The 17,323-nt window shown below is 64.1% G+C and overlaps 1 protein-coding gene across 2 annotated transcripts in view; it reads right to left on the bottom strand.

Moving 5' to 3' along the window:
• SBNO2 (strawberry notch homolog 2) overlaps window positions 1–17,323 on the bottom strand; it is a 37,242-nt gene that overhangs the window by 8,851 nt on the left and 11,068 nt on the right. Inside the window, exons 1-12 of one of the 2 annotated variants that reach the window (XM_021705322.1) lie at window positions 11,612–11,658; window positions 7,511–7,672; window positions 5,345–5,428; window positions 4,995–5,091; window positions 4,445–4,599; window positions 4,207–4,340; window positions 4,036–4,126; window positions 3,813–3,956; window positions 1,862–1,979; window positions 1,645–1,750; window positions 1,127–1,280; window positions 74–250 (exon numbers count right to left, since the gene is read on the bottom strand). In XM_021705322.1, coding sequence (XP_021560997.1) covers window positions 74–250; window positions 1,127–1,280; window positions 1,645–1,750; window positions 1,862–1,979; window positions 3,813–3,956; window positions 4,036–4,126; window positions 4,207–4,340; window positions 4,445–4,599; window positions 4,995–5,091; window positions 5,345–5,428; window positions 7,511–7,672; window positions 11,612–11,656 — 1,467 coding nt within the window. In that variant the 5' untranslated portion in view covers window positions 11,657–11,658. Of the gene's footprint in view, window positions 1–73; window positions 251–1,126; window positions 1,281–1,644; window positions 1,751–1,861; window positions 1,980–3,812; window positions 3,957–4,035; window positions 4,127–4,206; window positions 4,341–4,444; window positions 4,600–4,994; window positions 5,092–5,344; window positions 5,429–7,510; window positions 7,673–11,611; window positions 11,659–17,323 lie in introns of those variants that run through there. The other variant, XM_021705321.2, reaches the window with a different exon arrangement.

Raw genomic sequence — 17,323 nt, 5'->3', positions numbered from 1 at the left:
AAAGCTCTCGAGAGGACCGGGGCAGAGTGTCCGGGCAGCCCTGCAGGTCCAGCCACTGCGTCTCCCAGCTCACCTTGTCCTGGGCCAGCTCCTCTCGGGCCAGCTCCACCAGCCGGTGCACTTTGGCAGCAACGCAGAGATACTTGAAGAAACGCTGGTGAGCCGACCAGAACTGACCCCACAGGGACTTGCGAGACTCGAGGCCGATCCAGTCGGCTGCCTGCTGGAACACGCCCAGGGCCTCGGCCCACTGCAACGACATGCCCGGCTGAGCCTGCTGCTGCCCACGGCCACCCGGCTCCCACCCCAGACCGCCAGCCTCCACCGGCTGAAATTTGTGGCCGGGGGTGCGGGGATCGGAAGCTGAGCAACACAGAGGCACTGCTGACACCTGACGGTAAAAACGTTAACAAGCCGAAGCGTGCGATGCTGGCGAGGCCACGGTGAAGGTGGCATGCTCATCAGAAAGGGGTGCGGACATCCACAATGACTGTCACCTGCCCGCAGCCCCTGGGCCCCTGATACTGCAGACCAGGGCGGCTCACCTGGGGTACCCCTGCCCCAGGGACCGAGGCCACATCTGGGGACAACTGTAGCATTCGCAATGGGGGTGCTCCCGGCATCAAGGGGGTGGGACCAGCGCAGAGAACGACCCATGGGGCGTGTGGAGATGGCCCTCCGGTTTGAACTAAGAACACCACCTACAGCACTGTCAGGGCTGATGCTCAGGGCCTGTCCCGGGTAGGGGACCTGATAGCGAGAACAAGGGAGCCCGTCCACACGCAGGAACAGCAAGGAAGATGAGACCGAGCCACAGGCACAGAGACGTGGACGCTGAAACCTGCCACAAGCTCTGGGAACAACGCGCTCCTAATGTGGTGGGAAGGCTTGCTGGGGGCCTGGTTACATGCCCACGTTATTCCAGCCACAGAGGAGCTCCCCACACGATCACGACGCTGGTCTCCAACCAGAGACCAGACGGGCGGGCCAGCCGCTTCCTCCTTTCTGTAACCCAACAAATGCCCGTGGCGCCGAGAACAGATGCTGAAGGTGACGAGAGCATCATTCCAACGGGAAACGCACACGTGTGTCCATGCAGTCAGGGACCGCTGGCCGCCCAGCTTACCAGAAGGGCCGCACGGTTGTAGACACGCTCGAAGGCTGGGGCCAGTGGGATCTCCTCGATGCGGAAGGTGACGCCGGAGAAGCTGAGCTGGCGAGCGATGTACATGCCGCTGACCTTCATGTCCATAGCCACGATCTCCATGGCACCCACACCCCTGTGGACAAAGACAGGGCCACCCGATCACGTGCTGTGTCCCACTCAGCAACAGAGTGACTCGGGGAGGGGCCGAAAGCAGGAGCTGAGGGTGAGGAAGGGCCAAGTGCAGAGGGAGTGGAGGCAGCACGTGCAAAGGCCCCGTGCTCTGATCTGCCTGAGCCGGCGGGGGGGGGGGGGGGGAGGAAAAGCAGGGAGGGGCTCCTTCCCCTAGAGTGATGGGAAGCACTAGGCAGAGAAAGATGAGATCCCTCTGGTTGCTGGACGAGTGTGGGCCAGGATGTGGAGCCAGGCCCCAGTGTGTGAGAAGCAGTGCCCTCTGTGGGTCCCTTGCCAGCCCGTCTTGGGCAGGGAAGGGCACCCACCTCTTCTCGATGGCGTGCAGAAACTCCTCGAAGGTTCGGAAGGGTGTACCGTCGCCCCAGATGCCCAGGCGGCTCATGTAGATCATGTTCCGGGGCTCGGAGGCACCTGGGGTGGGGAGCTGCTGTCAGCACCTCTAACCCAGCAAGGTCAGGGCCCGGATGCAGCCCCAGAAGAGAGCTGAGGGCCAGATGAGGAGGCCGCCCCCCGCGTTCCCACCTGTGGCACTGGCGTAGACCACTCTGGCCAGGGGCAGCTTGTTCTGCAGGTCCAGGACGGCCTTGCCCATCTTCGTGGAGCTGGCGTTCTTGGCTTTGTGGCACTCATCAAACACAATCTCGAGTGGGTGGGGGTTAAGGAATGTTCCGGAAGGCAGGCAGCCCCACAGGCCCTGGCCTGACGCCCCAGGGGGAACTCAGCTTGGTGCCCGGCCCCCATCAGGGCAAGTGGGAAACAGCCTGTGGCCCCCTGCCCCCCACTGCTGACGGACACTGATGGGCGATGGCTTGGTGAAGACATTAGGGAGCGCACACCAGGGAGCACAGAGGAACGGGGCCTCTGAGTGAGAGGTGCTGGGGTCTCTGCGTCACTCCCCACGTACACTGAAGATCTGGAGCAAACAAACTACCGCATGGAGAGAGAAGCGGGGGAAGCGGGGTGCAGGCAAGTGTATGGATCATGAACCTATCTGAACAGCCAGGGGCGCGGTTACAAACACGTGTGCTCGCGAGCAGGTGGTGGACGGGTCAGGTTCACGGGGGGTCTGTGAGCACAAGACCGAGAAGCAGGAATGTGGAGGCAAGCACAGCCCTCGGGCAGAGCGCTGCCATGGGGGTGTTCTGCAAGCTGTCGTTTGCCCCAGGCCGTGCCAGTGGCCTCCGGTCCCTTCTCTGGCACGTGGGCGCTGTTCTGGAGGACAGCAAGGGTCTGGCCACAGGACACCTGGGAACTTGCCCACATGAACTGAAAGGACAGAGGGCCAACGTCCTTCTGATCTGTGACTGGACCGGGAGCGAGCGGGATTTTCGGAGAGTGCCGGGTGGCCTGGGGGCCAGTCACCCCAGTTCTGGGAACGGGCCCAAGGAAAGTGAGAAGGGGTGATGGGGCATGCAGGCCGGGCCGGATCACTCAGGGCTGTTTAGAGCAGGGAGGCTGGAAACCACCGGCATGTCCCTGAGACGGGGCAGGCTGGCGTGACAAGCTGATGAGCAAACATGCCCGGCCTCAGGCAGGGTGGAGAAGAGTGACGTGCCCAGGTACACAGGGGCCCACCTCTGGGGACAGTGCACAGGAAGATGGCCCCTTCAGTGAGGGCCAGGCCCTGCCCCAGAGCACCAGCAGCAGTGTGGAGACGGCCATGCACACCAAGGGGCAGGGTGCCCTGCTGTCTGAAGGCCAGAGGACCCTCAATGAACACCAGTGCAGGAGACCCCAGGACACACTGTGGACCCCCACCGGGCGCTCACTGGGGGCTGAGGGGGTCTGCTTGCAGGGCGCTGCTGGGCCTGGCGTGTGTGGCAAACACGCAGCAGCACACGACCCACACTGGGCTGTCCCGCTTGTGCTCGGACCTTCTCTATGCTGCCAGGGAAACCAGAAAGCCCTCCCACCCTGGGGCTTTCTGTCGGGAAGGGCCTGGAGCCCACAGGGATTCCAATAGGGACCAAGCGGCCAGTAGAGACCCCCCAAGCCCCAGCAGCCCCAGCAGCACGGCCTTTGGCCCAGCCGTCCCCTAGCTGCCCCAGCCTGGCCTGCCCACCCCCAGTGAGCCCCGACAAGTGGAGGGGGAGAGGGGCAGGGAGAGGAGGGGAGGAGGCGCTCTCTGCCCCAGTCCTGGAGCCAAAGGCACCTTCCCGCCCTTGGGGCCCCTCCCCACGCCTGTGGTCTGGGGTCCAGCTCCCTGGAGCCGGGAAGCCGAGCCTGACCGCAAGAGGACAACAGCGGTCAGTGAGGGCGAGCCTCCTGCCGGGAACTGCTCCAGCTTCGGGGCGGGGGCGGGGGGAGGGGGGAGGTCCCGGGATTCCAGGACGCGGCCCCGCCTTTCGACCCCACTCCCCCTGCCCCCTTCCAGACCCCGCCCTCCTGGCGGCCCCGCCCCTCCCTCCTTTAGAGCCCTCCTCCTTCCCCCGATCACCCCGCCCCCTCCAGCCCCTCAGCGGAGCCAGGATACGACGCCGTCGAAGGCCTCCCCGCACCACTCCAAGATCTGGCGGATGCGCGTGCGGTGCTGCCCGCCGGCCTGGCTCTCCCCAATCAGGGCGGAGTAGGTTGCGAAGAGGACGCCCTCTGAGGTAGTGTTGTCGCCGTACTTGATCTGGAGGAGAGGGGAGAGTGTGGGGGCGCGGCCGGCCGTGCTGCGGGACCCCACCCGAGGAGGGGGCGACCCCACCCACCTTGCTCAGCGCGTGCACCGCGATGCCCGGGGCGTCGATGTCCCGCAAGTCGCGCTCTGCGTCATACTTGAGATCGTTGGAGACGCTGAACCTGGGGGTGCAGGCTGGTGGGTGCCACAGCGCCCCCTCCCCTCCTTGCCCGCCTGCGTGGGGTGGGGAGAGCACGCTCACCACAGGGACTTCTTCCGGCCCCGCAGGTAATTCTCCAGGATGATGCCGGCCACCGTACGCCCCTTGCCCACGCCGGCGCCATCGCCAATGAGGAAGCCGGCCCGCTGCCCGCTGGGGAGCAGTACCTCGTGTTGCTGTGGGCCAAGGGAGGGCGGTCAAGACCTGGCAGGCTGCCCCTCCCCGGGGCCTTGAGGGCACCCCACGCAGGATGTGGGCTGGATGGGAGACCCCAGGTCACCTGGCAAGCATAGGTGATGGCCTCGAGCTGCAGGGCGGACAGGGCCCCGCTGTCGGAAGCAGGCAGGACAAGGGTGTAGGTGATGTCTGGCGGTGGGACGCTGGACAGCGTGCTGGTCTCCACCACGCGGTCCGGATGCTGCTTCCCGATCTTAGCTGGAGAGGCATGGCCAGGGGCACGTCAGGGGTGTGGCCAGGGTCTAGGATGGGCTGGAGAAAGCTTCCAGAAGGCAGAGGGGCAGAGCAGGGTCCAGGGTAGGGGGCCCATCAGTGCTTTGCACAAAGGAATGGGGGGCAGATCCATAAAATCCTGCTCAGGGAAGAAGGTGGCCTTACTTTTCATGGTACCCTCTGTGGTATCTCCGGTTCTGTGCCAAGTGGGGATTACAGAACTGCCCCCAAGGCCAGCCCACAGCTGCCAAGCCAGCTTTGCCGCTCCAGAATCCCGGGACCCAGCCAGCAACCCCCACCCCGCCCCTGCCATGGCTGGAGCCCGCTGGGGCTGTGCAGGCCTGGCAGCGGCTTGCTAGGGGCTCCGGCAGGGCACTCACATTTGGACGGCACGTAGTCAGCGTAGGTCTCTGTGTGGCCCAGCTCCTCCCCCTCATCCTCCTCTGCCTCATCTTCCTCCTCAGGCTGACTCTGAGACTGAAGGTCAGTGCCGGAGTGTAGTCAGGGCTGGATGGCCCTGTCCTGCCCCGCACAGCCAGCCTTCCCCCAAGGGCCAGCCAGCCCAGTGAACAGGAGTGGGGAGTGGCCCACCTAACCCCCAACGTGGTGCCTCCCCAGGGCCTGCTTCCCCATCTATAAAACGGGCAGACCCTGCTTCTATAAACAGGTGCCTCTGAGTATCCCAGTCCCTACAAGAGGCAGGCAGGACTGAGGAGGGGGGCCAGCTTACCTGGTAGCTGACAAGAAGTGGGGTGCTGGAAAGGGAGGACACGGGGTCTTCAAGGCCTGTCCATGGCCCACTGGGCAGGAGCAGCTAGAGGGGAGAGTGGACATGAGCCTGCAGGCAAGATGTGGGGAGGAAGCGCCCCCGTGGGCCCCCTTAGCCTGGCCTCCAATGGGGTTCTCACACTATCCTCATGCCCCCCAGCCCACGGCCAGCTGCCTGCCTCCTTCCTGCTACCCGGCAGCTGGCTCTTTTGAGCAACAAGCTACAACCCCCATCACGCAGATAAATGTAGTAAGGACATGTCCCACATCCCAGATCATAGTCGTGCCCTGGGGAGATCGATCACCTGAGTCTGGTCCCAGGGGACCAAGAACCTGGTGGACAAAGCTGGTGCCTGGGGGGAGTCCATCGGCCATGGGGGCATGAGGCCCACCTGGCGTCAGAACTCATGTGGCATCCAGGCCCACAGATGGTCCGGGACAGGAGACCCAAACCCTCGAGGACCATGTCACACCTGGCCCTCCACCTACCCTCCCTCAGGAAGTGATCACACTGAGACCAGGTGGGGTGACTGCTCTGCCCCAGGACACACAGGAAGGATACACAGGGTCCTGACCAGATCTGTACAACTCCAATTAAAACAAAATAAAAATCTTAAAATAAAATCTTCTTAAAACAAAAGTCACAAAAGTAGTGTGGCCATCCTAAAAACCCCAAACGTGAAAAACAAAACAGAAATGAAGAAACCCCTTCTAGACCCCGTCTCCTCTCGGACCCCACCATCCCAAGGCCTGTGACTGTGAGTGCCAGGTGCTCATTCCTGAACACACACGGAGCTTGGGTGTCCTCTACTGTCGTGGGGGATAACAAGGGTCCCCAAGGCATTCGGTCGTGTGATAACCCACTTGATTTTTATGACTCCCGCTGTTTCCAAAGGTTAAGAACATGCCCAAGTTTTTTTTGAAAAGAAAAATGAGATGAAAGCGAGGCACCAGGAGCCAGAAACCCATACTCAATTCCCTGTCTCCTTTTTTTTAATTAACAAAAACAAACAGCCTTGGGCCCAGGTTCCTGGAAGGCTGAGTCAGGGCTCCCGGTGGGCTGGCGAGCAGCAGGCTGTGGGCGCTGGGTTTCAGCCACCCTCCTGCTGTCCACTTCATGCGGCTTCTGCCTCACGTTCTCCACCAAGGAGCCAGGGGCTGGTCGGAGGCCCTTCAGCCCAGACACGGGAAGGGGGCCTGGGCTGTCCACCATGGCTATAAAAGACAGGGACCGCACCAGGCTGCCCTGGGCACTTCCTGTCCTTCTGCCGGCCCCACGCTAGGCCCCAGGCCTTCCAGACCCGTCTATTCTACCCCACCTCAGAGGGGCCGAAAGGCGCCGAGGAACCTCAAGGTGGCTGGGCAGGCATCGTGTCCACTAGCATGTGCCACCAGGCAGGGCTCCGTGGGTGCACCCAGCTCTGGATGGAAGAGGCTGCTCTCCCTTAGACGCATGTCTCCAAGGCGACTTTCAGACCCTCGAACCAGGGTTCTGGCTCCCAAAAGCTAGGGGCTTCTCTTCCAGCAGAGAGCCCTGGACGGGGCCTGGATGGGGTGGGGGCTCCCCAAGCCTGGCATTGGGCCCCGTCTCCCTCACCGATGTGCCTGCTGCCCAGTCCTGGGAATGAGCTACAGTCTGGGCCTGGCACACCTGGGGACCCCTCCCGTCTGGCCTCATGTCACCCACACTCCCCCATCAGGGTCCTGCACGAGGAGCTTCACAGAGGCCAGCGCAGCACTCTGGGCTCCCGGGCTCCCACCTACTCAAAGCCAGGAGCAGCCCACTCCCTCCCCCCGCAATGCCTCCAGACATTGCCCAGGATCACCAGAGCGAGAACCAGTGCTGGAAGCTGCTTTTTGCTCGTCTTCCCAGCAGAGCAAGGTGCGGAGACCGAGCCACCGAGACAGGGCGGTGCCTGACTGTGACAGGACCTTTGGCAGGAGGAGTGGTGAGGGGCCAGTACCGGAGCTTCCTCCCCCACCCCCGCCTGCATGTTCTGGGCCGTGCAGAAAACAGGACCCCTGACCAACGAGCTCACTGGGGTCTCTGAACAGCTTGGATCTGCCCCCAGCCTGGGGCTGGGGCCCTGGGACAGCTGCCCAAGCAGAAGCCTCAGGGTGAGCTGACCTTGTCGTGGGCGGAGGGGCCGGTGCTCACATCCCAGATGGTGGGCACCTGGCTGAGGCTGTCGGCCGGCAGGAAGTCAGGCGTGTCCGCGATGTCTGAGAGGGAGTCCACGGACGAGGAGAAGATGGAGGCGTTGGAGAGGTCGTCGAGGTACACGGAATCCTGGAAGATGCGCAGGACGAGAGGCAGCCGGTGTGTCCGGGGGGCCTAGGCACATGACTGACACTCCCACCACCAGCAGGAGCCAGGCGCCCACGCGCACTGCCCCGGGGACGGACCCGAGCCCACGACGCTCAGGGAGGGAGCCAGACACGGAAGGCCACGTGGGGTGTGAGGCCATGTGGGTGACACGCCCAGAACGGGCTCATCCGCGGACGGGAAGGGGGCTCGGGGGGCGGGGGCAGGGGAGAAGGTGGGGAGTGACCGTTGATGGGGGCGGGGACGCTCACGGAGGGAACCAGACACGGAAGGCCACGCGGGGTGTGAGTCCACGTGGGTGACACGCCCAGAACAGGCTCATCCGCGGACGGGAAGGGGGCTCGTGGGGGCCTGGGGGCTGGGGAGTGACGGCTGATGGGGATGGGGCTGCCTTTGGGGAGACAGAATGTTTGGGAATTGGGTGACACTGGGAGCATGTGACCCCAGCGCACGGATGTCAGGACATGGAGAGCCCCACACCTTGAAGCGGGGAGTGTGCCATTACACACTGTTTAGAAACGTAAATTTAAAGAATTTAAATGCCAGGGATGGTCCCATGCTGCCCTCCCCCCACCCCTGGGTCACAGACACTGAGCACCTGTGTGTACCCGGCTTGCGCCGGACACCGGGGACACTCGTAGACCAGCCCTGAGGGCTCCTGGACCAGCAGGGAGTGCGCCCCCAGCCCAAGACCCCCACATACTGCCAGGCTGGGTTGTGGTGTCCATGCCACCGACCACCAGGAGAGGGCAGTAGGCATCCACCTCACAGACAGGGACCCTGAGTGCCTGAAGCTGGGGAGGGGGCAGCCCCTTCCAATTCCCTGAGCCCCTGCGGGCCCAGATCAGGGGGTGAGGGGCACAGCCCTCAGCCAACTCCTCATGGGGAGGGAGCCCCCACAGACCCTCCCAGATGAGGCCCTTCCAGGCCAACCTCCACGGCAGAGGGCCCGGTCACGCTGACTCAGGACATTCAGGGGGGGCATTTCATGAGCAGAGCTGGGGGCTGGTGGGGCTGGATGAGGCCACTTGTAGGAGCAACGGAGAGCTGCCCTCCAGGAGTCCCCAGGCCCTGGCACCCCTTATACATCTCAGCCTGCCAGGGCCATTGGAGGGCTGGGGCCAGCTGGGCTGAGATGCCAGCACACTAACCACGGGGGACGGTGAAGTAGGCAGGGCTGGCCGGGGGGAGCGTCTCGGACTCTGGGGAAGAAGGAGACACATGGGCCTGGAGCCCGCCCTGAGGCACCTGGCTCAGGCCCCAAGACCACAGGTAAGCTGGCTTCTGGGGGTGGAGGGCAGCATCCCTGCGGCCCCCAGGTCACTGAGAACAGGCCGCCGGTCTTGGCCAGTGCTGGGGCTGCCCCCTCCACCCGTGAGGGCTCCCCTCCCGTTAATCGTGCTGGAATCAGATCCCTGCTCTTGGTGGTGGTGACAGTGGTGGGGGTCCCCAGGTGATACCACCCAGCTTCCTGAGGGTCTGCTAGGACACCAGAGTGCACACAGCCCCAGGATGAGGCAGGTTCGGGCCTGCTGTGCAGTGCCCCTCGGAAGGTGTGGGCAGGGATGAGGCCAGGCCTCGCTGAGGGTGGCTGGATGCAGGAGTCTCTCTACTGCATGGGGTTGGTCCCACAGCCAGGCTGGGACTCAGGGTCTGTGCAGGAAAGACCACCCTTGGCCAAGTCAGCTGGTGTGACGCTGGGTGCCTTGACTGGATACTTCCTGCCACCTGCAGGTGCCCTGGTGGCTGACAGCATAAGGGAAGCCAGAGGGGCACCACTAGCTCCTGGCCCCAGGCCGCACCCAGCCTGGACCCACGGGAGCAGACCCTGGCAGGACCTGACAGCCTGGGCAAGTCTGGGCGAGGAGGCAGATTCTGGCTGGCAGGACCGGCTCAGGCAGGCAGTGGCCTGGGAAGGTTTGTAAGTCCACAGCACAGGGACAGAGGCAGGAGGGAAACACCAACCCCAGGGTGGGGAAAGGCGCACCTCGACACTCCTTGGGATGCCCAGCACCCTCGTGTGAGAGCCCAGCAGCTCCGAAGGTCAGAGCAGCGATCTACGGGACGGGGGAGGCGCTCAGGGGGCAGTGGGGGCTCTGGCCCTGCGGACTGTGAGGCCCGCTCACCATTCTGGAGCAGCTGGTGTCAGAGCTGGGAAGGCTGGGCCACGGAAGCTGGCCGCTCGGTCCCTGCGAGGTAACATGGAGCATGGACCCCTGCGGGCTGCCTGGGGTGGGGTCTGGGTACGGGTGGCCAGCTGACTTTGCTAAACTCCCTCTGGAACCACATCTGGGCGTGGCCTTCCCAGAGGGCACCATGCAAGCCTGGTCAGAATGACAAGAGCCCCTGAGCCCGTCAAGCTGGCAGCCCCAAGAGGCCCTGAGGGGTGGGTCTGCTTCCTGAAGGTGAAGCACTCACAAGCAGCAGGGTAGGCAGGTGGGGAGGAGCCCTGACCAGGGCCAAAGAAGAGGAATGGCACCCGGCAAAAGGTGGGTGCTCGGGGCCCCCCCCGTGGGGGCTGCACACAGCGACCCCTTCCCCCAAGGACGGACGGCGTGGCCCGGCCAGGACACAGGGCCAGCGTCCGCAGGGAGGAGCCGTGTGGGCAGCGGGGACCCCGATGGGACGAACGCAGCCTGGGGACGTCCTGCGGGACCCCCGGCCAGCCCTCCTCCGACCGCCCAGGGCATCCACACAAGAACAGGGGACCCAGGGGACCAGCCTGGAGGGGCCGAAGCAGAGCGACAGCCGAAATCCCGTGGTGTCGGGATGGGGTCCCGGGACAGAGCGAGGGTCTCTGGTGAGCAACGAGGTGGCAGTGTCTGCTCGTCAGCACTGACAAAAGCACCACGCTGATGTGACAGGGGGACAGAGGGCCTGGGCGTGGGGCCCGGGGGACCTCTGTGCCGCGCGGTAACTCGGCACACAGAACTGCTCCAAAATCAAGGGGATTTAAAAAGTGGGAGGGTTCTACCCACGCTGGGGATGCCGCCTCCACCAGATTCTTGGGTCAAAGGGAGGCAGGGCCTCACGCGGTCACCAGGGGTCCCTCCCAGCCCCACTCCCGATACGGCGTGGGTGTCAGGATGGGGCGAGAGCTGACCCCTCCTAGGAGGGCTACTCACCATCCACCGGGTCAGGTGGCCAGTGGCCAGTGATGCCCAGCAGCCACCAGCAGATCTCCAAGATGACCCGAACTCAAAATCACCCTCCATGGACACCCCTCCTCAGACCCCAGACCCCCACCCTACCCCGTCAGCTGCAGCCCCTCAGTGGGGAGAGAGTGGGGTGGTCACCCTGACAGTTGCGGGGGACCACGGAGGTCACAGGGTTGCCTGCTGTGGATACTGTCTCTCAGCATTCTGGGGTTCCCTGGGCCAGGTGAAGACCTGGCGGGATCTGGTAGAGCTGCCAAACAGTGCCCTCGACTCCAGCCACAGACCAGGGGGACGGGACAGCATGGCCCTCACCCCAGACCGCACTCTGGGCCTCCCTTGGGGGAGCTGCAGCTGCTCAGCACCGCTCGGACCCCAGAAACGCCCTCTGGAGACAGGTTCTGTCCTGCTAGCCCTGCCTAGGGGCTGGATGCCTTCCTGGATCCCTGGGGAGCCTGAGGAGGGACGGAAGGACGGGGGCCATTCCTACCTGGCCACCCGCACTCCTCCAGCTCTGCCCCGGCCACCCCGGAGACTGTCAGGGCCCGGCCGCTGAGCCGCGGGGGGCCGGCCGCCCTCAGGGCAGCCAGCAGGGGCAGCGGGGCGCAGAGGGGAAGGCGCTGCCGCCGTGAGGGGCGCTCCCGGAGCCGTGCTGCGCGCCCCGGTCCCCGCGGCCCTGGCTGGCTGCGAGCTCCCGCGGCAGGCGCTGGCTGCCGGGCGGGCGGGAGCGAGCAGCGCGGAGGGTTACCTTGTTGAGGGCTGCAAAGTGCAGCCAGAACTGCAGCTGGGACATGGCGCGGCCGCGGCGGGTCCCCTGGACGGCGGCGGCGGCGGCGGCGGCGGCAGCGGGCGGCTCCCTCATGACCGCGGCCGCGAGGGCCGCTCTCAGCCCGGCTGCATTTGCATGTTGGTTTAGTCACCGCCAGCGCCTACTTCCCCTAAGGCGGCTGACTTTCAGGAAATGATGGCTGCCTGGGAAGTCAGGGCGATTACTGGCAGAGCGAGAATTCCTGTACTGGGCGTCATCTAGCCACAGACCTCTCCACGGCGCTGGGCCCCCACCCGCCGGCGCGCACCGGCCCTCGCCTCGGTTTCCCCAGACCGGGGTTCTGGCCAGCTGGGCCTGGCGGGGACCTGCCAGTGCTGCTCCTGGGGAGCCCAGAGAGTGAGAGCCACAGGCCCCCATGCCCCGGGGGCAGAGGAAGGCCCGGCCTGCCCCTCAGGCCCCTCCACGCAGCCCCCTGGCGTGCACAGGGGGCCTTCACCAGCTGCCCCCAACCGCCCTAGAGCCTGTCTCCAGGGCCTTTCTGAGCTCCTCCAGGGCCTCTGTCATGCTGTGGCCCCAGCTGGGGTGCCGCCCTGCAGGAACCTGAGCCCCCACCCTGCTCCTTCTGCTGGAACCTTGCCAAGGGGTGTGGCTGTCCCTGAAACCCCCCTTCCTTCCTCTCCATGCCTGCCCCTGCACCTCAGCCCCGCACAGAGAGCAGCAGGGCTGGTGGGCAGGGGAGTGCAAAGCCCTCCAGCACCCTGTGAGGTCAGAGACCTTGCACGAGTACCCCGTGGTGTCCTGTCCCATGGGAAACAACAGCTGCGTGGCTAGGCCAGGCTCCCTGCATGTGCTCGGGGTCAGGGACACCTGCGGGGCTCTGGCTGGGTAGGGACCCCGGGGCCGTGTGCCTTGTCAGGGACAGTGAGGGATCACAGGGTCCAATGCAATAAGGCCGCTGTGGCATTCCTGTCCCGTCTGCACCTCAGGGCCTGCAGGCAGCACAGCCCCCCGCCTGGCCCCAGCACTTCGTGGAAAAGGGAAAGCACCAGCTGCAGTGAGCCGGAGGACGCCCAGCACCGTCGGGCAGCGGGCAGGTGCAAACCAGAGCCTGGAGACACCAGGACGGCCCGACTCCAACACCAATGACAAGTGCCGGCGAGGACGTGGAGACCTCAGAACCATCCGCCACGCTGGCGGGGACAGTCACGCAGTTCCTCGAAAAGTTGCACACGGAGTCACCGGACGACCCTGCAATTCCACGGCTGGGTACACGGCCGAGACACGAAAACGCACGTCACACCAAACCCGCAAGTGCACGTCCACAGCGGCCCCACTCACGGCAGCCAAAAGATGGCGACAACCCCAGTGTCCGTGCGCAGGTGGATGTGGCCCACCCACGCACCGGAGCATCCCTCGGCCGCGGACAGGAGCCAGGCGCCCTCACGCGCGGCCCCGGGGACGGACCCCGAGCCCACGATGCTCAGGGAGGGAACCGGACATGGAAGGCCACACGGGGTGTGAGTCCACGTGGGTGACACGTCCGGAACAGGCTCATCCACGGACGGGAAGGGGGCTCATGGGGGCCGGGGGCGGGGGAGAAGGTGGGGAGTGACCATTGATGGGGGCGGGGACGCTCAGGGAGGGACCTGGACACGGAAGGCCACGCGGGGTGTGCGTCCACGTGGGTGACACGTCCGGAACGGGCTCATCCACGGACAGGAAGGGGGCTCGTGGGGGCCCGGGGGCTGGGGGTGGGGTGACGGCAGATGGGGACGGGGTTTCCCTTGAAGGTGATGGAATGTTCTGGAACTGGATGAGGTGGTGGTTGCACAACCCTGTGAATTTACCTTAAAAAGGTGGATTTTATTTTTTATAAGTTTTTATTCACTCATCTTGTTTTGTAAATAGTCTCTACACCCAACATGGGGCTCGAACTCAAGACCCCTATATCAATAGTCACATGCGCTCCTGACTGAGCCAGCCAGGTGCCCCCAAAGCGTGGATTTCAAGACATGTGGATTTTGATTCAGTTTAAAACAATCACTAGGGGGCGCCTGGGTGGCTCAGTTGGTTAAGCGACTGCCTTCGGCTCAGGTCATGATCCTGGAGTCCCAGGATCGAGTCCCGCATCGGGCTCCCTGCTCGGCAGGGAGTCTGCTTCTCCCTCTGGCCCTCCCCCCTCTCATGTGCTCTGTCTCTCATTCTCTCTCTCTCTCAAATAAATAAATAAAATCTTAAAAAAAAAAAATCACTAGGAAGAAAACTAGAAAGATGCACAAAGTACACACCCGAGTTCTCACGATTAGATTAAATTGCCATAAAGTCTGTCAGGTTTGCAGCACAGTTCCTGACCTTCGACAATCTGTCCCCCAAATCTCAGCGTCAAGGGTGGCCTTGAGGAGACAGGGAAGCCAGCACCCACTGGGCCCCTGGCCACCCTGTCTCCCTGGTGGCCACAGGCGGTGGGTCGGCTGTGTGCCTGGTTGGAGGTGGACGGGCTGAGTGGGACCCGGGCAGAGGTCCCGGTGGGAGTCAAACTTAGGGACCCAGGCACAAGCATGAGCAGGGCCGCCACCAAGGACATGACTGGCCCCATCCCCATCTGGCTGCCTCGGAGCTGTAGGGCTGTGTGGCCCAGGGCTGACCCTCTTGTCCTGTGGCCAGGCAGGATGCAGAGGGGTGGGCATGGCCCGGCTGCCCTGTGTTTCCCAAGAACCCCCAGTCTGTTCTGGGGCTCTCCCCTCCTTGCCTCCCCCCTCGCGGGCCCTCACAGCAAGCCTGCGCACAGGTGGTCTTTGGGTCACCCACTTATGGTGAGGTGGGGGTAGACACAGGGCAGAGGGTGGCTGGGTACTGCAGGTTCCCCTCAGGCACACCCCACTGCTGGGATGTTCCCGTTGAGGGGTGAATTATGTCCCCCAAAGAGACACGCTCAAGTGCTGCCCCCCGGGACCTGTGAATGGGACCTTACTTGGGTTCAGGACCTTTGTAAGTACAGTCCGGTCAGGTGAGGCCGTACAGGAGGGGGGAGGCCTTGCCGCACGGACTGGTGTCCTCGGAAGAGGGAAGTCTGGACGCAGACGCATGGGGACGCAGCCACGTGCCACCGAGGCAGGCACTGGGGCGATGCGGCCGCATGCCGAGGGATGCCCAGAGCCTCGGGAGCCGGGAGAGGCAGGAGGGACGGTGCCCTGGAGCCTGCGGAGGGCGCGCGGCCCCGCCACACTTGGATCTGGGGCGCCTGGCCCCGGCACCTTGAGGGCATGCTCTCTGTGGTTCTACGTCACCCTGTTTGTGGTGCTTTTTGGGGGCTGCCCCAGCTCACACGGCCCCCTAAGAAACGGCTCTGTTAGCCTACTGCTGTGGGGACAACTGATCCTGAGCACTGTGTGGTGTTGCAGTCAGGAGGGGCTGGACCCCGACCCAGGGCTTTCTGCAGGGACCACTCTCCAAGCACCTGGCTTCCCAACTCTCCCCCCGACTTCCTCGCCCCCTGGCTCCTGGGTGTCCCAGCTTCTGCGCAGTGACCCTCTAAAGACACTCATGTTCCCGCTCCCACTGGCCTGTGGCCCTCAGGACAGACCACAGAGAGGGCGTTCCTCGGCCGTGGCGCTCAGCATAGAGCACGGAGCTGGGGGTGGGCTCTCGGCTGCAGCTCAGTGTGAACCAGGGGGCTTCCTTAGAGAAGAAACGTCTTGCTCGCTCTTCCTGCCAGTGCCAGTAACTACCGGAGGCCTGGTGGGGGTGTGCCAGGACCTCTGATCCTGCTGAAATCCATTTGCAGAGCAGTTGATGCTGCCCGCCCCTCAGTGGAGAGCTGCTGAGAGTTTGCAAAGCACTTTTCTGAGCTGTGACCTCATCCTGGCTTCCCAGAAGCCCCAGGCCGGCAGACGGAAAGTGTCCTCGCCCCGGGTGGATGCAGGACCCACCCGAGATGCCTGGAGGGACTCTCAGGGTGGATGCCTGCCCCACTGACTGCATGAGGGGGCCCTCTCCCGGAGTCTGGCCAGGATGTTCAGGGTCCAGGTGGATTTGGGGGGAGGGGTCAGGGCAGCACCCACTCCCAGGGAACATATGTGCCGGGCAGCAGCGAGGGAGGGCAGAGTGGCCATGCCCACAACCAGGACCCCAGAGATACCAGGGTGGGGAGAATGCAGGGGAGGGCCTGGAGGCACGAGGCCTTGGGAGGGGTAGTGTGCAATGCTGAGTCCTTCACCCCCAGCCTTGACCTCAACATGTCCCCAAATATCCCCCCAATCAGATTCAGCGAACCTGGAACACAGGTCCACACAAAAGCCTATTGATGGATGTTCACAGCAACATGATTCACAATCACCAAAATCCCATTGTGGGAACCACCCAGATGCCCATCAGCTGAAGAGAAGATACACACAGCGTGTCCCCCATACACGGGAGCGTCCCGCGGCCGCGAACAGGAGCCAGGTGCCCACACGCACGGCCCCGGGGACGGACTCCGAGCCCATGACGCTCAGGGGGGAATCAGACACGGAAGGCCACGTGGGGTGTGAGTCCACGTGGGTGACATATCCGGAACAGGCTCATCCGCAGACGGGAAGGGGGCTCGGGGGGCGGGGGGGGGGGAGAAGGTGGGCAGTGACCGTTGATGGGGGTGGGGACGCTCAGGGAGGGACCCGGACATGGAAGGCCACGTGAGGTGTGAGTCCACGTGGGTGACATGCCCAGAGCAGGCTCATCCACGGACGGGAAGGGGGCTCTTGGGGGCACGGGGCTGGGGGGTGACAGCTGATGGGGATGGGGTTTCCTTTTGGGGTTGATGGAATGTTCTGGGATTACACAGAGATGAAGTTGCACAGCCCTCTGAATTTGCTAAAAGTCACTGAATTGCGTGATATGCAAATCACATATTAAATCCAAAGCAAGGAATGAAAGAAAAGCCATGCCCTCACACCTGGGGGTGGGAGACCCCACGGGGGGCCCCTCCAGTGTTGGGGTCACCAAGGAGAGCCGTAGGACCTGAGTGGCTCCATGCCAAGCACAGTCAGAAGAGGCCCTTCCCTGGGGAAGCAGGTGGGGTAAAGGCTGAGGCGGGTTCTCCACGGACTGAGCCTGGGCCATCCCTGATGGCCACGAGGCGGGGTACAGAGAGATGGGCACTCCCAGCGGCCTACGCAGAAGTAGTGATAAGCGCAGCACCTGACTGGCCCATCGTGTCACAGACAAATGACCGAGTAAGGGGAGGGCCGGCTCTCCCTGAGGAAGACCTCCAGCTGATCAACAGAGGGGCAGGGACAGCAATGTCTGCTAAACAGACACGTGGTGATGGTCACTGCAGGCCACATCCCCCAGTGCATGAGGAAATCCATCCCCGTCCCCACCACAAGGGACCAGGGTCCTGGACAGCCTCGATGCACCCCTCCCCAGGGGAGAGGGGAACATAGCAGCAACCTGACCGTGGACGGGGGAGGGACCCGGCGCTGCCACCCCAACCAGGGCTCAAGGTCAGCACGGTGTGTGTGGGGGGGTGCAGGCATGCAGGGGACGCCCGATGACGCAACGTCCCGCCTGTGGGACTCCTGCCAGGAACACAGAAGTCCTTGGAAGCGCGAGGGCCCCAGGCCAGTCTGCTCTGGGGGCAGCTCCCTACAGGGGCCTCCGTGCCCATGGGCACTCTGGTCTGCCCACGAGTGCTGGGCTCCGGGGCAGCTCCCT

The sequence above is a fragment of the Neomonachus schauinslandi genome, chromosome 1, assembly GCF_002201575.2.
Source record: "Neomonachus schauinslandi chromosome 1, ASM220157v2, whole genome shotgun sequence".
In the NCBI taxonomy this organism is placed as follows: Eukaryota; Metazoa; Chordata; class Mammalia; order Carnivora; family Phocidae; genus Neomonachus; species Neomonachus schauinslandi.
Note: the sequence above shows the minus strand (reverse complement) of the source record. Positions and strands in the feature narration are given on the sequence as shown.